We start from the raw sequence: 19,930 nt of genomic DNA, 5'->3' as shown, positions 1-19,930 counted from the left end.
GCCCTTTTGTGGGGCGGGAGCAGCAGAGCAGAGCGAGGAGCAGGAGGAGGAGGGGTGGGAATGGGAATTCTTCGGGAATTTGGGAATTCAGGAACTGGAATTCCTCCAGAGATCAAACATCAAAACAAACCCAGATCCCATTTCCACCTTTGTTCCTGGATTGTTATTTTGGGGGGTTTTTGGGGGGTTTGGGTTGGTTTTTTTCCAGGGAATCCGAGGCCACAAATCCCAACCTGGCACGGGTGAAGGGTGAGGGTGACCCCACTGGGCCCGGATTGGGATCCCCCAAAACCCAGCCCCATTCCCAGCTGGGGTTCCCAGGGCTTGTCCCATGATCAGGGGAACTGGGATCCCCTAAATCCAGGGAACTGGGGCACCCCACTCTTGGGGACATTGTGGGGACAGGGGGACTCTGTGGATTGGGATCCCTCAAAAGCCAGTCCCATTCCCAGCTGGATTTTCCAGGGATTGTCCCATGATTTGGGGAACTGGGATCCCTTCAGAGCACCCTAAATCCAGAGAATTATGGCACCCCACTCTTGGGGACATTGTGGGGACAGGGGATTGGGATCTCCCAAAGCTGACCCCATTCCCAGCTGGATTTTCCAGGGGTTATCCCATGATTTGTTTGGCTTTAGGATCAAACCCCTAAATTCAGGGAATTCAGGGTTTAATTCCATTTATGGCCATCTCTGCTGCACCCCAGTTCCAGGTTTAGCTTCACTTTTCCCTAAACCCCGAGCCAGAACCCAGATCAGGAACTCCAAGGTCGATCCCAGCCTGGCACCTTGGGGACACTGCGGCGTTTTTGGGGTCACTTTGGGGACTTTGCCCCGTAAGTGCCCGGGGCAGGGCGGGGTGCCGGGGTCAGGCACCTTTTCCTGCTGGGATTATCCCGATTATCCCGGGTTAATGATTCCCAGGAATCCCAGCACCCACCGGGAGACGGGTCCGACTGGATCGACCGCATTGCAGCCGCATTTATGGGGCCTCAGGACCTTTGGGGCCGCAGGGACTTTATGGGGCTGCAGGGACCTTTTGGGACCATGGAGGTTTATGGGGCCACAGGATTTTGTCCTGGTGCAATGTGGGGTTCCCAGTACAACACCAGTTTGATACTGGGATCCCAGCTAGATCCTGGAATCCCAGTTCCAGTGCCAGGCTCCCAGTTTGACCCAGAATCCCAGTGATCCCAGGGTGATCCTGGAATCCCAGTGATCCCATTTTGATACCAGATTCCCAGTTCCGTGCTGGGATCCCGGTGCCACGTGGGGCTCCTGTCCCAGTGCCAGGTTCCTGGCACACTGTGGGGCTCCCAGTTTGATCCAGGAACCCCCGAGCCGTGCCAGGCCCCCGCCTGGACCCCGGGATCCCAGTTTGATTTGGGATCCCAGTGCCAGGCTCCTAGTCTGATCCCGGTTTCCCAATCTGATCCCAGTTCCCCAGTCCCATCCCTTTTTCTCAGTTTGATCCTGGTTTCCCAGTCTGATCCTGGTTTCCTGGCCCCATCCCGGTTTCCCAGTTTGATCCCGGTTTCCCAGCCCCATTCCGGTTTCCCGGTCCCATCCCGATTTCCCAGCGCTCCCGGTGCCGGCCGAGCCCCGGGCGTGCCCGAACCGCCGCGGGGGCCCGGGAAGGGCCCCGGCCGCCGCCTCCGGTGCCGAACCGCGCTCTCCATCCCCGCTCCCCTCGCTCCCTCCGGCCCCGCTGGTCCCGGTGGCCCCGCTGGTCCCGGTGGCCGTTCCCGACCCGCGGAGCGCGGGGGGCGTGGAGCGGCCCCGGTGCGGCGGCGGCGGCGGGGCCGGGACCGGGGCAGGACCCGGGAGCGGAAGGGGAGGAGGCCGGGGAGGAGCATCCAGGGCGGCCACCGCGGCAGCGGCTGAACTTTGCTCTTTCACGGGAGGCGGGGAGAGCCCCGGGGCTCGGCGGAGCCGGTCCCGCCGCACCCGCAGCCGCACCGGCACCGGGCTGCGAGCGGCGGCGGGGCCCGGAGAGCGGCGAGGGCGAACCGGGGCAGCGCCGCCTCCTTCCTCCTCCTCCTCCTCCTCTTCTCCTCCTCCTCCTTCCAGCCGGTGCCGCGGAGCGCAGGAGCCACCGGGGGCGGGAGCGGCCCCGCATGCGGCCGGTGCCCGCGGGGGGATGCGCCGCGCCCCGGCCCCGCCGCCGCCGCCGCCGCAAACTTTCCGCGGGGCCGTGAACCGGCAGGAGGAGGAGGAGGAGGAGGAGAGCGACAAATCCCTGAGGGGGCGACCCCAAAAAAAAACCTGAAAAAGAAAAACTACCCCAAAAAGCGGAGCTTTTCCCAGCCGGCGGTTCCTCGGTAAAACTTACCGAACTCGGCGCGGGGAAGCACCGGGAGGGGAAGAACCGGGAGGAAAAGAACCGGGAGCAGAACCGGGAGGGGAAGAACTGGGAGCAGAACCAGCACCGGGAGGGGAAGAACCGGGAGAAGAACCGTGAGAAGAACCGTGAGGAGAAGAACCGGGGGAAGAACCAAGAGCAGAACCAGCACCGGGAGGGGAAGCACCGGGAGCAGAAGCAGCACCGGGCAGAGAAGAACCGGGAGCAGAAGCAGCACCGGGAGGAGCAGCAGCACCGGCAGGCTCCGCTCGATGCGGCGCTGAGCCCCCGCGGCCCCGCGGAGCCATGGCCATGGTGGCCGGCGCTTGGGGCGAGCCGAACGGTGGCGGAGCCGGTGGCACCGGGGGCGGCGGCGGCGGCGGCGGCGCGGAGGAGGCGGCGTCCCCCGGCGGCGGCGGCAGCGACGCGGAGCACGGCGAGGAGGAGCGGCCCGGGGCCGGCGCGGACTGCGTGGTGTGCGGGGACAAATCCAGCGGGAAGCACTACGGCGTGTTCACCTGCGAGGGCTGCAAGAGCTTCTTCAAGCGCAGCATCCGCAGGAACCTCAGCTACACCTGCAGGTGACAGCGGGGGGACAGCGGGGGATCCCGGCTGGGGATGAGTTGGGGTCTCGGTGTGGTGGTGCTGGGGGTGTCCCAGTACAAACCAGTGGCCCTCAGTACAGCACGAGGGTCTCCCAGTAAAAACCACTGGGTTCCAGTAGAACACGCGGGTCTCCCAGTACAGCGCGAGAGTCTCCCAGTACAAACCAGTGGCTCCCAGTGCAAATGAGGGGTCCCCAGTGCAGCTCGAAACGGCGCTCCCAGTTCAGCCCAGGGGCTCCCGGTTCAGCTGAGGTTTCCCCCCAGCCCATCCCAGTATCCCCCAGTCCATCCCAGTATCCCCCAGCCCCGGCTGTCCCCATTCCCGGCATTCCAGGTCCATCTCCCGGCATTCCCAGTCCATGTCGGTCCATTCCCGGTCCATTCCGGTCCATCCCGGTGTTCCCGCGGTGCCCGTGAATCACCCCGGGCACGGCCGGGATCCAACGGGAGCCGCGGGAATGCCGGGAACACCGGGGTGGACTGGGATGGACCGGGAACACCGGGATCCAGCAGGAGCAGGATCCTCTGGAATACCGGGGGCAGCGATCCACCGGGATACCGGGACCGGGGAGCCTCTGGAATTCCGGGATAATGGGAGCGGGGAGCCTCTGGAATTCCAGGATACGGGGAGCAGGGAGTCCCTGGAATTCCAGGATAATGGGACCGGGGATCCTCTGGAATTCCAGGATACCGGGAGCAGGAATCCCCTGGAATTCCAGGATACCGGGATCTCTGAGGAATCCAGGATGGGATCTCCAGGAATTTCCAGAGTTTGGAACAAGGGAGTTCCCAATCCCAGGCTGCTCCTGGAGGGTGGAATTCCCAAATTTCTGAGGGTCCCCATTCCCTCATCCCAGCTCACGGACGGCTCTGGAATTTTTGGGAGGAGGGAAAAGGATTGGAAATCATCCAGGAGCCATTGGATCCAATCTCGGCAGGAATAGGCTCCAGATCCTAAAAAATCCTGGATTTTGGGAAAAGTTCCCCTGAAATTATCCCAGATTTTTTTTTTCCAGTTGATAAAACCACCAGGATAATTCCTCGAATTTTGGGAAAAGCTCCTAAAATTTTAATGGATTTTTTTCCCAGTGGATAAAATCAACAGGATAATTCCCACTATGCCTGTGGAATTTTGGGAAAAGCTCCCAGAAATATCCCGGATTATTGCCAATGAGCAAAATCACTTGGATGATCTCACCACAGCCTTGGAATTTTGGGAAAAGCTCCCCAAAACTCATCCCAGATTTCTCCCAGTCCCAACAGGAATTCCCTCAATCCCTCCGCAGCTGCAGGAGTGGCACAGGCCAGAATTCCCAGCTGGAAAACCTTCCCAAAAAATCCTCCTGGATTTTTTTCCCAGTGGATAAAACCACCTGATTAATTCCTTGGAATTTCGGGAAAAGCTCCGCAATTTCCTCCTGGATTTTTCCCAAGAGCTGAACCCTCCCCCAGCATCGGGAAAACCTTTCCCAAAAATCCCCTCTGGAGTTTTCCAATGGGATAGGAGGCAGCGAGCTGGGAAATTTGGGAAGCTCCGAAAGGCCCGGGCTGTGCTAATGACTTAATTAGGGCGGGTAATTAGCGGGAGCGATAATTAAAGGCATTTTGAATATGCAAATGAGCTCGGGGCCGCTTTGGATTCCCAGAACAAAAGCGGGAACCTGGAGCTTTGTTCCACTGGAAAAGCCAAAAATTCCCAAGTCACTTCCTGGCTTTTGAAATTAAAAAAAAAAAGGGGGGGAAAAACCTTTGGATTTTTCCTTTTTGGATTCCGGCCTGTGCCGCCCCTGGAGCTGGGGAGGAATTGAGGGAATTCCTGCTGGGATTGGGAGAAATCTGGCAAGAGTTTTGGGGAGCTTTTCCCAAAATTCCAAGGAATTACCCAGGTGGTTTTATCCACTGGGAAAAAATCTGACATAATTTTTGGGATCTTTTCCCAAAATTCCAAGGAATTATCCATTGGGGAAAAACTAATCCAGGATAATTTTGGGATCTTTTCCTGCTGCTCCCAGACCTTGGTGGCTCCCCTGGATATTTTCATCACTGGAAAAAAATATTCCGGGATAATTCCCATTTTTTTCCCAGTTCTTCGAGCCTTTCCCGATCGTTTTCTGGGAATTCAGGCCTGGATGAAGACATCAGGGCCGCTCCTGATCCTGCTTTTCATCGGGATCACGTTCCCGGCCGCGCCGGGGATGTTGAAGATGAATTAATTCCGTGTTGGGATTCCGGAAGGTTCTGTGGCGGGATTCCCGCGGCTCCAGCCCTGGAATTCATCCCAAATTCTCTTTTCCCACCCCGATTCTGGCTAGGAAGGGATGTCCTGCTCTGGGATCAGCCTGGGAATGGGATCTGGGGGGTTGGAGGGGAGATTCCATGTGGGAGTGGGAGCCAGGAGCCCTTTTCCAGGGATTTTGGGAATTTGAGGAATTTTGGGATGAATCCATCCTTTTGCAGGCTCTGAGGAATTTGGGGAATTCTCTCCCTTTATCCCAGAATCCTGTGGGATTTGGGGTCAGCACTGCCTGAGAGATTTCAGGCCCAACCCCACAGGAAATTCCTGGAATTCTTTGGAATTCCTGGAGCTGCATCCATGGGCTCACCAACAATTAAATCCCAAAACCGTTTCCAGACATGGAAGGGATCAGGATGAAAATCAGTGGGATTTTTTGGGATCAGGATGAAAATCCAATGGGATTTTTTGGGATCACCATGAAAAAAACCCCATCAGCAATGACCATTTCAACAAAATCCCATAAAAATTTGGGAATGGGCTCTGGGATTCCTGGGATGGATCTGGGGGGGCTGAAATTCCTGGGAATTCTGGCTGATCCCAATGATTCCCGCAGGTCCAACCGGGACTGCCAGATTGACCAACACCACCGGAACCAGTGCCAGTACTGCCGCCTCAAGAAGTGCTTCCGAGTGGGCATGAGGAAGGAAGGTAGGGAAAAAATTCCCAAGGAATCCCAGGAATTCTGGGAATCCCCAGGTTTTGGGGGAAAACCCCCTAATTCTTTCCTATTTTTTGTGGATTTTTTTTGGATTTTTGGGGGATCTGTGTGAGGTCAGGATGAAAATCCAGTGGGATTTTTTAGGATCAGGATGAAAATCCAGAAGGTTTCTTTGGTATTGGGATGAAGGTCCAGTAGGACCTGATTGGGGTCAGGATGAAGATCCAGTAGGATCCGTGTGGGATCAGGATAAAAATCTGGTGGGATTTTTTGGGATCGGAATGAAAATCCAGTAAGATCCATGTAGGATCAGGATGAAGATCCAGAAGGATCCGTGTGACATTGGGATGAAAATCCGATGGGATGTTTTTGGATTGGGATGAAAACCCAGTAGGATCCATGTAGGATCAGGACGAAGATCCAGTAGGATCTGTGTGGGATCAGGATGAAAATCTGATGGGATTTTTTGGGATCGGGATGAAAATCTGGTGGGATCATTTGGGTTTACCATGCAAACCCAGTAGGATCCATGTAGGATCAGAATGAAGATCCATGTAGGATCCATGTGGGGTTGGGATAAAAATGTGGTGGGATTTTTTGGATTGGGATGAAAATCTAATGGGATTTTTTTTGCTCACCATGAAAACCCCAACCTTCCTCCCCCTCCAGCTGTGCAGCGGGGCCGAATCCCCCCCAGCCACTCCAGCAGCAGCCCCAACCCCCTCCCAGCCGGCGACTTCTTCAACGGGCAGCCGGTGTCGGAGCTGATCTCACAGCTGCTGCGCGCCGAGCCCTACCCGGCGGCGCGCTACGGCTCGCAGTACGCGCAGCAGCAGCAGCCGCCGGGCAGCGTCATGGGCATCGACAACATCTGCGAGCTGGCCGCCCGCCTGCTCTTCAGCACGGTGGAGTGGGCGCGAAACATCCCCTTCTTCCCCGAGCTGCCCGTGTCCGACCAGGTGGCCCTGCTGCGGCTGAGCTGGAGCGAGCTGTTCGTGCTGAACGCGGCGCAGTCGGCGCTGCCGCTGCACATGGCGCCGCTGCTGGCAGCCGCCGGCTTCCACGCCTCGCCCATGTCGGCAGAGAGGGTGGTGGCCTTCATGGATCAGATCCGGGTCTTCCAGGAGCAGGTGGAAAAGCTCAACCGGCTGCAGGTGGACTCGGCTGAGTACAGCTGCCTCAAGGCCATCGCGCTCTTCACGCCTGGTGAGGGGCTGGGAGCAGGTGGGAGGGACTGGGGTTTTCCTGAGGGTTTTTGGGGTTGGGGATGGGTAGGGAGAGGTTATTCTGAGCATTTTTCTGAGGGTTTGGGGGTTCTGGGAGTGAGTAAGGAGAGGTTTTCCTGTGTTTTTCCAAGAGTTGGTGGTTGGATCTGTCTGAATTTGGGAATGAACAGGGAAAGGTTTTTGTGGGTTTATCTGAGGGTTTGGGGACTTGAGATTTTTAAAGATTCCTAATGGATTTGAGGATATTCTCAATGGATTTGGGGATATTCCCTATAAATTTCAGGATATTTCTTTAAATTTTGGAATATTCCAAATGGATTTTGGGATATTGGATTTTGGGGTATTCCCGATAGATTTTGAGAGATTCCCAATGGATTTTGGGAGATTGGATCTGAGGATATTCCCAATAGATTCGGGGATATTCCCAGTGGATTTTGGGGATACTGGATTTGGGGACATTCCCAACGGATCCCATGCCACCCCCCCCACATCCAACCCCTCTCTGTTCCCTCGCAGATGCCTGCGGGCTGTCGGACCCGGCGCACGTGGAGACGCTGCAGGAGAAGGCGCAGGTGGCGCTGACCGAGTATGAGCGCTCGCAGTTCCCGTCGCAGCCGCAGCGCTTCGGGCGGCTCCTGCTGCGGCTGCCCGCGCTGCGCGCCGTGCCCGCCGCCCTCATCTCACAGCTCTTCTTCATGCGCCTGGTGGGCAAGACGCCCATCGAGACCCTGATCCGCGACATGCTGCTGTCCGGCAGCACCTTCAACTGGCCCTACGGCGCCGGGCAGTAGGGACGGATGGACGCATGGACACACAGACGGACGGCAGGATGGATGGATGGACGCATGGACAGATGGGCAGTGGGACGGATGGATGGACAGTGGGACGGATGGACAGTGGGACAAGTCGGACAGATGGACAGATGGACAGCGGGATGGGTCGGAGAACAAGATGGACCCGAAAATGGGATGGGCCAGATAATGGAACAGGCTGGACAGTGAGATGGGCTGGACAATGGGATGGGATGGACAACAGGACAGGCCGGATAATAGGGATGGGCCAGACAATGTGATGGACCAGACAATGGGACGGGCTGGACAGTGTGATGGACGGACAATGGGACAGGCTGGACAATGGGACGGGCTGGACAATGGGATGGGCTGGAAAATGGGATGGGCCAGACAACAGGACAGGCCGGACAACGGGATGGGCCAGATAATAGGGACAGGTTGGACAGTGGGATGGGCCAGACAATGGGCCGGACAGACAGCAGGATGGGCCTGACAGTGGAATGGGCCAGAGAACAGGAAGGGAATTGGGATTCTCCACAATGCCGGCGGCTCCTGGCCCTGCCGGAATGGGGGTGCACCCTCGCGGGTTGTGCCTGCAGAGTTGTGGGGTTGGCACCAAAGGTTTTGGGGTCCTGGCATTGTCACAGGAATTTGTGGGGTTCCAGCATTGTCCCAAAAAGTTTTGGGGTATTGAGGTTGTCCCCAAAAGAGATCCCAGTGTTGTCCCAAAATGTTTTGGGGCCCCGGCATTCTCACCAGAAGTTTTGGGGTCGTGGAGTTTTCACCAACGGTTTTGGGGTCCTGGTGTTGTCTCCAGAAGAGGTCCCAATGTCATCCTCAAATTGTCCCCAAAAGTTTTGGGGTCCTGGAATTGTCCCCAAAAGTTTTGGGGTCCTGGAAGTCCCAATGTTGTCCTCAAATTGTCCCTGAATGTTTTGGAGTCCTGGCATTGTCCCCAAAGGCTTTGGGGTCCTGGTGTTGTCCCCAAAGGCTTTGGGGTCCTGGTGTTGTCCAAAATGGTTTTGGGGTCCTGGCATTGTCCCCAAAAGTTTTGGGGTCCTGGTGTTGTCACCAAAGGTTTTGGGGTCCTGAGGTTGTCCCCATAAGTTTTGGGGTCCCGGTGTTGTCTCCAAAAGAGCTCCTAGTGTTGTCCCAAATAGTTCTGGGGCCCTGGCCTTGTCCCCAGGGTCTTCCCAAAGATGGAGGGGACACACAAGGAACACAGACCCCCCCCCCCGAGACTGTCGTCCCCGGCTGGCACCAGGATGAGCCAGGATTTCGGACTTCAGGATTTGGGATTTTGGGATTCTGGGACCATACCCGGCCGATGGAATCCTCACTCCGCCATATAAACTCATTAATTAATGCCAATTAAAGATGTTTCCTACAACTCCGGCGGTCTGGAATGAGCCAGCATTTGGGATTTTGGGATTTGGGATTTCAGTATTTTGGGATTTGGAATTTCAGGATTTTGGGATTCCAGGACCATTCACCGATTGGAATCCTCACTCCACCATATAAACCCGTTAACTAACACCAATTAAAGACATTTCCTACAATCCCAGGGTCTGGATTTGGGATCTAGCAGCAAAATTGGAACTGGGGAGATCAAACCCACCCCAAAAATAGGGAACATTCCATAAAAATCCTGAAATTGGGATTTTTTTTTTGGGGGGTGGATTAGGGATTTCAGGGGTTCTTCTTCAGTTTGGGGTTTTTTTTTTGAGGAGGGGGAAATTTGGGATTTGGGTGATTTGGGTTTCTCTTCTCAAGATTTGGGATTTTTCTTCCTAAACAGAGATATTTGAGATTTCCTTCCTAAAGTGGAGGGATTTGGGATTTCCCCTCCAAAACTGGGAGGGGTTTTGGAGTCCCCTCCCAAATTTAGGGGAATTTCAACCTTCTCATTTCACTCTGACCCCAAATGAAAATCAACAATTACACTTAATTTATTACAAAACAATTAAAATATTACACGATTCCCACAGATCCCACCAATTCCCTACAAAATATTTTGGGATTTGGGTCGTCCTTCCCCCAAACAAAAAACCCCAAAAAGGTTTTTTTTGGTCCCCAAACCCCAATTTGGGACCCCCAAAACCCCTTTAAGGCAGCCCGGGGAGTGCAAACCCCATAAAAAACCCTATTTACAACCAGGGGAAGGCACTGGGGGGGAGTCCCAAAGGGTGTGGGGACATCTGGGGACATCTTGGGGTGGGGGGGGGAGGGGGGGTCACACCAACAGCTGCCATCATCCCCCCCCCACCCTTGGCACTGGGGAGGGCTCAAAACGAGAAATTTTGGAATATTTTAAGACAAAAAAAGGCACAAAAGTCTTTGGAGGGGGTTGGGGGGGGGTTGGGGTGTCCCCCCTATAAATGTCCCTTTTTTTTGGGGTGGTGGCTTTGGGGTCAGCCCCGGAGCTTGTCGTAATCGCTGACCATCCTTTTGATGTGGAAGAGTTTGTTCCGGAGGGTTTTGGATTCCCGCTTCTTGTCCTGGTATTCCGGGCTCTGGGAAGGCATTTGGGGACTTTAGGAGATGTCTGGGGACATTTTGAGGATATGGGGGATGTCGCCAAAGAGGGAGGCAACCCTAAAAGTCAGGCCCGAGAACTCACCCGCTTCACGTCCTTGAGGTGGTTGTACTCCTCGGCCAGCGCCTGCAGGGACAGCAGGGTCAGGGACAGAGGGGTCAGGGACAGAGGGGACAGGGGACAGGGACAGGGGATGGGGGGGACAAAGGGGGCAGAGGGAAGAGGGAGAGGACAGAAGGACAGCGGAATCAGGGACAGGGGACACAAGGACAGAGGAGACAGAGGGACAGAGGGGACAGGAAGGGACAGAGGAACGGGAGGGGACAGGGACATGGAAGGGATGGGGGGGACAGAGAGGGGACAATAGTGGGGAAATGGGGGAAGAAATAAGGGGGGAGTGGAGGTGAAAAAGGGGTCAAAAAGAAGGAAAAAGGGATGAAAAGGGGCACCAAGGGTGGTCTGGGGGTAAGCAGGGGCACACCTGGTACTGGGCGCTGTCCTCGGGCACCTGGTCCAGCTGTGCTGCCAGCTGTGCCAGGCGCTCGTTGAGCCCATCCATGTGGGCACAGAGCTCCTTGTAGCGCCGCAGCTCCTGCCCAAAATCCGCCTTGTAGCGCTGGCGTGTGCCTGGGGAGCTGATCGGGGGGTACAGCCTGCAGGAGGACATGGGGACATCACTGGGGACATGGGGGTATTGGGGACATCGGGGATATTTGGGATATTGGATATGGGATATGGGGACATTGGGGACATTGGATTTGGGATATGGGGACATTGGAGACATTGGGGACATTGGGATTTGGGATATGGGGACATTGGGGACAGTGGATATGGGATATTGGGACACTGGGGACAGTGGATATGGGATATTGGGACATTGGGGACATTGGGACATTAGATATGGGATCTGGGGACATTGGGGACATTGGGGATATTTGGGCCATTGGATTTGGGATATGGGGACACTGGAGACATTGGGATATGGGGACACTGGGTGTGGGACATGGGGGCACTGGGGACACGGGGACACCAGACACAGAGACCCAGTGACTCGCGCTGTCCCTGAGTGTCACCTGTGCCACTGCTCGCTGTCACGCTCGTCACTGGACTCAGGGGCGGTGGCGGGGTCGGTGTCGTACTGGGAGCCCTGGGAGCCCTGTGAGCCCTCGGGCTGGCGCCGGCCCCGGCGGCCGCGGCGGGCGGGGGGCTTGTGGGGGGCATGGGCGGCGTCCGGCTCCTCCGAGGGCGAGGGGGGGTCCGAGGGGGGGTCACTGGTGGGACACGGGGACATCGGACACGGGGACACGGCCCTGGGGGTGCACAGGGAGATTCCCCCTTTCCCGACCCCTCAAATCCTTCCCCACCCCTTTCCAGACCCCTCCCCTGATTTCCCAACCTCTCCACCCTTTCCCGACCCCTCCCACATCTCCCAAACTTTCCCGCCCCTTTCCAGACCCCTCCCCATATTACCCACCTCTTTCTCTCCCCTTCCCACTTTTTCCACCCCTCTCCCGACCCTTCCGCATATTTCCCCACCCCTCCTCACCTTTTCCTCCCTCTTCTGCCCCTTCCCCATTTTTCCCACCCCTTTTCTGACCCCTCCCCAAATTCCCTGACCCCTCCAATCTTTTCCCGCCCCCTCCCCATATTCTCCACATTCCTCATCCCTTCCCCTGGCGCTGCCGCCCCCTCCCCACCTTTTCCAGCCCTTCTGGGGGGTGTCGCTGTACAAGGGGGGGCTGTAGGGCGGGGCCGGCCCGGGGGTCCCGCCCTTCTCCGAGTACGCGACGGTGGCGGCCTCGTCAGGAACGCTCGTCCCGCCCGACACGTTTTTCACCTGGAAAAAGGGATTTGGGATTTTGGGGGAGAACTCAGCTGGGATAAAGGAGAAGCCGGCGAGAAACGTCCCGAGAAATTTGCGAGGGAATTGGCCCGAAATTCCCGGAGAAGTCTCTGAAAATTCACCGAGAAGCACTCAAAAATTCCCTGAAAATTGTCCGAGAAATCCCTGAAAATTCACCGAGAAACCACAGAAAATTCCTTGAAGATCCACCAAGAAATCCCTAAAAATTCCCTGAAAATCCACCAAGAAACCCCAGAGAATTTCCTGAAAATTCACCAATAAATCCCTGATAATCCCACAAGAAATCCCTGAAAATTCCCTGAGAAATCTGGCAGAAAGTCCACGGAAACCAGGGGTTGTTGTCCCACCTGGAGTGTCCCCAAATCCTCCAGGGACATCCCCAAAAAGCCCAAAACCCAGAAACCCCAAAACCAAAAAACCCAAAAACTCCAAAACCAAAAAAATCCAAAACCCCAAAACCTCAAAACCAAAAACCCCCAAACCCAGAAACCCCCAAAAAACCAAAACCCCCAAACCCCCAAAACCCAAAAACCTCAAAACCCCAAAAAACCCAAAACCCCAAATGCTCGTGGAGAGACAGCGACAAAGGGACAGAGCTGGGGGTTGGCACCACCCTCAGGGTGACGCCCCCAAAGGTTCGGGGTGGCCCCACAGGGGGACAAGGGACATCCGGCTGTCCCCTGTCCCCTTCCTTCCGGCCCTTTGTGGGTTGTTTGTGCCGGACGCCGGTCCCCGCCGCCTTGGTGGACTTGGGGACATCCGGCCGGACACGCCACTTCCGCCACTGTCCCCTCCCGGGGGCCACCAGGTGTGTCCCCAAGCTGTGGTGGCGTCTGGGGACAGAGATGTCCCCAAAGCGGGTGACATCCCCAAAGCCGGGGAGGTGGCACTAGGGGGGGGTGGCAGCTGGGGTGGCAGCTGGGGTGGCACCATGTCCTCAGAGGGACAGGAAATGCTCGGCCAGGGAGGGGCTTTGAGCAAATAAAGGCGGGCAGGATCAAAAGAAATGAAAATAAATAAAATTAAATAAAACGAACATAAATAAAAATCGACACAGAGAGCATGGCCCCAGGGACACGGGACTGGGAGTGGTGGTGTGGGGACAGGGATGGGGACAGAGGAGAGGGATGGGGACAGGGATGGGGACACAGGGGCCAGGAGATGGGGACAGGGGACACAGATGGGGACAGGGACAGGAGACAGGGACAGAGACGGGGACACAGGGGACAGAGGACAGGGATGGGGAGAGGGACGGGGACAAGGAAGGGGTTAGGGACAGGGTACAGAGATAGAGACAGGGCACAGGGACAGAACTGTCCCCAAAGCCACTGTCCCAACCCTTCCCATGAGAACGCTGTGACATTCCCACCCCTTCCCCAGCAGGTGACACATCCCGGGCCATGCTGGCCGCACTGGGATGTCCCCAAGGTCCCCATCCAGTGCCACCACTCCGGGTTTTCCCGGTGCCACCTCCCGGTTAATCATTGGCCAGACCGAAACCGCGCCGTGGCCCCGGTGTCACCTGGCAGTGTCACCTGGCAGTGTCCCCAAGCACTCTTGGGGTCCCTAAACCCCCTCCTGAAGTCACCACACGAAGTCCCCAAACCCCTCCTGGTGTCCCCACATCCCCCTTGAAGTCCCCAAATTCCCCTGAAGTCCCCTCCTGGTGTCCCCAAACCCCTTACCAGTGTCCCCAAATCCCCTAAATCCCCCAAATCCAACTCTTCCAACAATCCCAACCTGCCCAAACTCCCCAAATCCCAACAATCCCCAAAATCCCAACATTTCCAACAATCCAAACAATCCCAAAATTCCCCCAAATCCCAACAATCCCAAACTCCCAACAATCCCCAAAATCCCAACATTTCCAACAATCCGAAAACCTCAAAATCCAACATTTCCACCAATCCCAACAATCCCAAAAACCCCAAAAACCCAACAATCCCAACAATCCCAAAGCCCCAAACAACCCCAAATCCCAAATCCCGAACTTGCAGCTCTCACCCACTCCTCGACGTCAGGTCCCTGGGGCTCGGCGGGGATTTTATCCCAGTAAATGTTGTGTTTTCCGTATTTCCAGATCTTGCTGCGTGTTTTGTGCGCCAGGATGCAGATGAGGCACAGCAGGAGCACAGTCAGGAACCCGCAGGCAATGGCCACGGCCTGAGGGAGTGCAGGGGTTATTCGGGAATTTTTCAGGAATTATTTGGGAATTATTTGCGAATTTGGGGATTCCGGGTTTGGGAATTCGGGGTTCAGGGATTTGGGGATTCAGGATTTGGGAATTTGGGGATTCGGGGGTTTGGGAATTTGGGGTTTAGGGATTCCTGGCATCAGGACTCTCATCCCCAAAATCCTCGTGGTGTTGGGTGAGCCCAATCCCAAAAATTCTCTGTGTGCTTCCCAAACCCCAAACCTTCCCAAACCCCAAACTTTCCCAAATCCCAAACTCTAAACCTTCCTAGATCCCAAACCTTTCCCTGTCCTTCCCAAATCCCAAACCTTTCCAAATCCCAAAGCTTTTCTGTCCTTCCCAAATCTTCCCAAACCCCAAACCTTTCCTCTCCTTCCCAAACCTCAACTTCGGGATTTGGGAAGTTTTGGGATTCTAAAAGGACAGAAAAGGTTTGGGGTTTGAGAAGGTTCGGGGTTTGGGAAGGACGGGCAGGATCTGGGGGCTCCCGGTGCCAGCCGGGCACTACCGGGCCCCCATCCCGTGCCAGTCCCGGGCGGCCCCGGGTGCTCCCGGTCCCACCGGCCGGGCTGGAAGCGCCGCATTCCAATTCCAGCCCCGGCGGGGGGAGCGGCCCCTGCCTGGTGAGGCACGGGACCGGGACCGGGACCTGGACCAGGATTGGGATCGGGATCGGGACCAGGATTGGGATCTGGGAATTATTTGGGACCGGGACCGGGATCCGGGAATGCTTTGGGATCGCTGCCATTTGAGGCTGGCTCGGGGAAGAGCAAGGGGGGAGGTGAGCGAGGGGGCGGGGCTGATTCCTGAGTCCCAAATTTTTCTCTGCCCTTCCCGAATCCCAAACCTTTCCGTGGGGATCCTTCCCTCACCCCCGGGTGGTTCCTCCCTCATTTTTTGGGGGTGTCTCCCTCCCTCCCTTCCCTCCTGGAGGGGGGTCCTCCTCGGCCCCTTCCTCGGTCCATCTCTCATTTCCTGGTGGTCCTTCCCTCAACTTTTGGGGGTCCTTCCTTCCCCTCCCGGTGGTCCCCATCTTCCCGGTGGTCCCTGTCCCCTCCCGGTAGTCCCTGTCCCATCCTGGTGATCCCCATCCCCTGGTGGCCCTTCCTCCCCTCCCAGTAGTCCCTGTCCCCTCCCGATGGTCCCCATCCCCTCATGGTAGTCCCTGCCCCTCCTGGTGGTCCTCACCCCCTGGTGGTCCCCATTCCCTCCCAGTAGCCCCCATCCTCCCCGGTGTCCCCGCTGACCTCCTGCGGGTCCACGGTGCAGTAGTGGTACAGGTACTGGTTGAGCACGGTGCCCCCGGCGTACACCTGGCTGCACATGGCCAGCAGCGGGCTGTAGTAGTACCCCCCGCCGCTCATCTGTGCCTGCGGGTTCACCCCCACCACATAGACGATGCTGGCCACCAGCATCACCAAGGCCAGCACGGCGCACACCACAATGACCACCAGGTAGAAACGGCGCGACCGCGAGCTGCTGGACTTGCTCAAGCTGGCCACCAACAGCCCCAACTGGGCCAGGAAGCAGAGCACGGCCATGGCGATCATGAAGCCGTTGGCCGCCCGTGGGTTGGTGACGCCTCCGTAGTATCCCCCGTAGCCGTAGCCGTAGTTCACCCCGCTGCCGTAGTAACCGGAGCCGTAGAAGCCGCCCAGGCCGGTGCCCAGCACGCCGCCGTAGCCGTAGCCGTAGTCCCAGGCCAGTGTGGAGGCCACGCAGGCGAACACGGCGATGCACAGCAGCATCACCGCGCCCTCCAGCAGCCGCACCAGCCCCGGCGGTGACGACCACTTGTAGAAATGCTGAGGGACGTCCTCGATGTAGTAGGAGCCCGGTGGCGGCGAGCGGGTGCCGAAATTGTAGCCGTAGTCACCCGTGGGTGGCCCGTAGGAGGCGGGGGGTGGCCCGTAGGCGCTGTCGTAGTGTTTCTTGGTGAACATCCCTGCAGGGGACAGGGGACAGAAAGCTCGAGAGAGGTTCTGTCACCGGAGGAGGTGGTGGAGGAAGGACTTTGGTCCCTTTGTCATTGTCGCCACCCAGCTGGACAGGGAGTGGGAGGCACGGCGGTTTGTGTGGGGAAACTGAGGCACAGGGTTGTCGCACGGAGTTGGGGTGTCCAAAAAACTTTGGAGATCCCACCAAAGAAGCCTTGGAGACCCCACAAAAAAACCTGGGAAACCTCCTCAAAAAGAACCTGGAGAGACCCCCACAAAAAACCTTGGAGACCCCACCAAAAAAACCTTGGAGATCCCACCAAAAAAGGCTGGGAAATCTTCTCCAAAAGAACCTGGAAAGACCCCACCAAAAAAAACCTTGGAGACTCCTCCAAAAAAACCTTGGAGACCCCCATAAAAACCTTGGAAATCCCACAAACAAATTCAGAGACCCCCCCAAAAAGTACCTGGAGACTCCCTCAAAAAACCTTGGAGACCCCACCAAAAAAACCTTGGAGACCTCACAAGAACCTTGGAGACTCCATAAAAAAGACGCCACAAAAGTTTTGTGGGGAAACTGAGGCACAGCGTCGCCGCGGGTTGACGTGGAGAAACTGAGGCACGGTGAGTCACCGGCCGGTGCCACCCCAGGCACGCTGGGCTCTCGGTGTCACCTCCCTGTCCCCAACAGCCCGGAGCCGGCAGGGAATTAATTGGGATTGTTGAAATTCCCCCATGGGAAGCGGGGGGCCTAAGCTGATCCGGCCGGATTAAAAATCAAAATAATCGCAATCAAAATCAAAATAATTAAAAATAATTATAATTACCGAGTCCACGTGAGGCAGAACCACGAGGAGAGCGGCTGGAAAATTTGGGAGGGGGAGCGGGCTTAAAATCAGCAAATTAATGTGGGGACCCCCCCGTGCCATGCAGAGACCCAAAAAAAAGCCAAAAAAACCCCCCAGATCGCTGCGGGAAACGCGAATTCCTGTGGGAAACCCAAAGCGGGCGCCCGTTCCGGCGGTACCGGGGCTCGACGGGACCCCCGGGACGGGCGGGGAGTAGTTTTGGGGGTGCCCAAAGGTCCCGGTTCCCAATCCCACCGATTCCAAATGCCCCGGTCCCGGGCGGATCCCCCCGTTTGACTCCACTGGGGACCCCTGGGAGGCCACCGGGACCCACAGCAGGGACCGGAGCGCGATGTCGCCGGTGGCGGCCGGGCTGGGGACGGCTCCGGTACCGGGAGCACTACCGGGGGCAGCACGGAGGGGATTTCAGTGGTGTCGGGGAGCCCGGTACCGGTGCGGAGCCGCTGGGGACCCCGCTACCGCTCTGGAATCCGGAACCGACGGGGACCCGGGTGCCGGTGGGGACCCCAGTACCGCTGTGGAATCCCGTGGCCGCTACCGGTGTGAACCTGTTGGGGCCCCGGTACCGGTGTGGACCCGGTGGGGACGCCGGTACCGCTTTAGGATCCGGTACCGAGGGGGACCCTGGTGCCGGTGGGGACCCCGGTACCGCTCTGGAATCCCGTGGCCGCTCCCGGTCCGGCCCGCGGTACCGGAGAGAAGCCCGGCGAGGCCCCCGGTGCCTCGGGGAAGGACGAACCCCCCCCCCCCCCCCCCCCCCCCGTGCGCAGCGGGGAGCGGAGACCCCCGTTGCTCCCTCCCGTTCCGGTACCGCCCTCCTCCCGAGCTGCCGGTACCGGTGCCGGTACCGGGGGTTCCCGGTGCCGCGGAGCCGCTCACCTGCCGCCTCCTCCGCCGCTTTGTTCACCTTAAAATGGCAGCCGGGAGCGGCGGAGGCGGCGGCGGCGGCGGCGGCGCTGCGGGACCAGCCCCGGGTCCCGCCCCCGGGGAGGGCGGGGGGCAGCACCGGGCACGGAGGGGTTAAAAGGGGGCGGGGCCCAACCGGGAGGAGCCCCCGGGGTTGGTCTGGGGGAAATTTTGGGGGGACAAAAGGAGAAATTTGGGACAGGAGGGTCCCCAAAGCGGGGGCGGCTTGAGATCATCCCGTCTCTCCCGAAAAAAAACTTGGAGATTTTTTTTGTTAATTACCAAAGGTAATTAATGAATTAATTAATGTTTAATTATCCCAGTTCCCGGGGGGGGGGGCAAGGGACACATCCAGGGGGGCGCAAAGGGGGCGGGGCCTCCCCAAAAACCTCAAAATGAGGGGAGGGGACCCCGGGGTGGCGCCAGGGGTGTCCCCGGCTGTCCCCGATTTTGGCGGCTCCGGTGGCACCGGCATCGGGATGGATCCCGCCGGGATCGGGATGGATTGTTCGGCCGCGGTGACACTTTTGGGGGCCCCTTTGGGGACCCAGCGCCGTCCCCCGGCCTCCCCCGCGCCCCGGCAGCCCCGAGCGTCCCCCGCGCTGTCACCAGCTCGTCCTCGAAGGTGACACGCCTGGCACGCGCTGGCGGCGACATCGCCACACGAGGGGTGGCGGCGCTGAGGTGGTGTTGTCGCCGTGCGGGAGGACACGGCGGGGACCTCGCGGGATGTCACCGCTCCTGGCGACCGCGGCACCGCCGGGGGGCTCCTGGCGCTTCGAGGCCACCCCTGGAGGGGACACATAAGCCGCGGTGTCACCGTGACTCAGTTTCCCCCACGGGCCACATGCGGCCATCCCTCCTTGGTGGCACCGCAAGGCCACCGTGTCCTTCGGGGTGTCCCTATACCCCCACTTTGGGCTGGGATGAGCGTGAAACACCCGCTGGTGACTCTCAGGGACCCCCGTCCTATCCCCTCCCCGTGCCAGCCCTTGGGGACAATGGCCGGTGTCCTGTCCCCTGCCACCGCCGTTACCTGTCCGTCGCATGGGGAGGGGACACACGCGACCCCCGGGCACAGCGCGATGTCCCCTGGCTGCTCCCCAGTGCCACTAGCAGTGCCACTAGAAGTGCCACCAGCAGTGCCACCAGTGCCACCGCCGCCCGGCACCGCACGTTAATCATTGACAGCCCCGCACCACCCCGATTGTCGCACGGGGGCACCACGGGGCCACCACCCCACTCCCCTACCCGCGGAGTGTCCCCCACCCTCCTGGCGCCCCAAAAAGGGTCTGGGGTCCCCCAAAATCTGCCCCAAAAACCCACGCGGGGTTTTGTCACCTCCACAAAGTTCCCAGGGCCAGGGGAACTCCTGGGAGGGGGAAACCCAAAAATCCCCCAAAATCGGCCCAAAACCCCAAAAAATCCCCCCAAAACACAACCACCCCCCCAAACCTCCCCAAAATCCCTCCAAACCCCCCCAGGCCGAGCAGAGAGCGACATGTCCAGTTCAGGCTCCTTTAATTTGCGCCTCAGCCCCCCCAAAAAACCCCAAATCCCACCCACGACCTCCCCACAGCACGGAGGGAGCAGAACCGGACCCGAAGGGGTGTCCAGGACTGTGGGGAGGGGTCCTGACCCCCACCAGAGGGTCAGTATTGCATCCAGGGGTGCCCCCCCCCCCCCGCAATTTTCCAGCTGGGGGAAA

General features: G+C 58.2%; 2 protein-coding genes across 4 annotated transcripts; one reads left to right on the top strand and one right to left on the bottom strand.

Annotated features, from left to right (window-relative positions):
• The first annotated feature begins 1,841 nt into the window (after positions 1-1,841).
• NR2F6 (nuclear receptor subfamily 2 group F member 6) lies at positions 1,842-9,475 on the top strand. Its single transcript, XM_054650146.2, has 4 exons — positions 1,842-2,921; positions 5,795-5,889; positions 6,569-7,105; positions 7,642-9,475. Exons 1-4 carry the CDS (start codon positions 2,647-2,649, stop codon positions 7,914-7,916), a joined length of 1,182 nt encoding a protein of 393 aa, XP_054506121.2. The 5' UTR covers positions 1,842-2,646; the 3' UTR covers positions 7,917-9,475.
• Positions 9,476-9,841: 366 nt separating this feature from the next.
• OCLN (occludin) lies at positions 9,842-18,303 on the bottom strand. 3 transcript variants are annotated; one of them, XM_077191384.1, is made up of 9 exons: positions 18,196-18,216; positions 17,275-17,309; positions 15,758-16,455; positions 14,321-14,479; positions 12,150-12,289; positions 11,526-11,723; positions 10,934-11,105; positions 10,537-10,578; positions 9,842-10,429 (listed from the first exon to the last, which is right to left on the bottom strand). In XM_077191384.1, exons 3-9 carry the CDS (start codon positions 16,451-16,453, stop codon positions 10,328-10,330), a joined length of 1,509 nt encoding a protein of 502 aa, XP_077047499.1. In that variant the 5' UTR covers positions 16,454-16,455; positions 17,275-17,309; positions 18,196-18,216; the 3' UTR covers positions 9,842-10,327. The 3 variants fall into 3 exon arrangements, with proteins under 3 accessions (XP_077047499.1, XP_077047500.1, XP_054506220.2); XM_077191385.1 differs by lacking the exon at positions 18,196-18,216 and adding an exon at positions 17,912-17,928; XM_054650245.2 differs by lacking the exon at positions 17,275-17,309 and having other exon boundaries at positions 18,196-18,303.
• Positions 18,304-19,930: the final 1,627 nt, after the last annotated feature.

The sequence above is a fragment of the Agelaius phoeniceus genome, chromosome 29, assembly GCF_051311805.1.
Source record: "Agelaius phoeniceus isolate bAgePho1 chromosome 29, bAgePho1.hap1, whole genome shotgun sequence".
Lineage (NCBI taxonomy): Eukaryota > Metazoa > Chordata > Aves > Passeriformes > Icteridae > Agelaius > Agelaius phoeniceus.
This window is presented reverse-complemented; position numbering and strand designations above follow the sequence as displayed.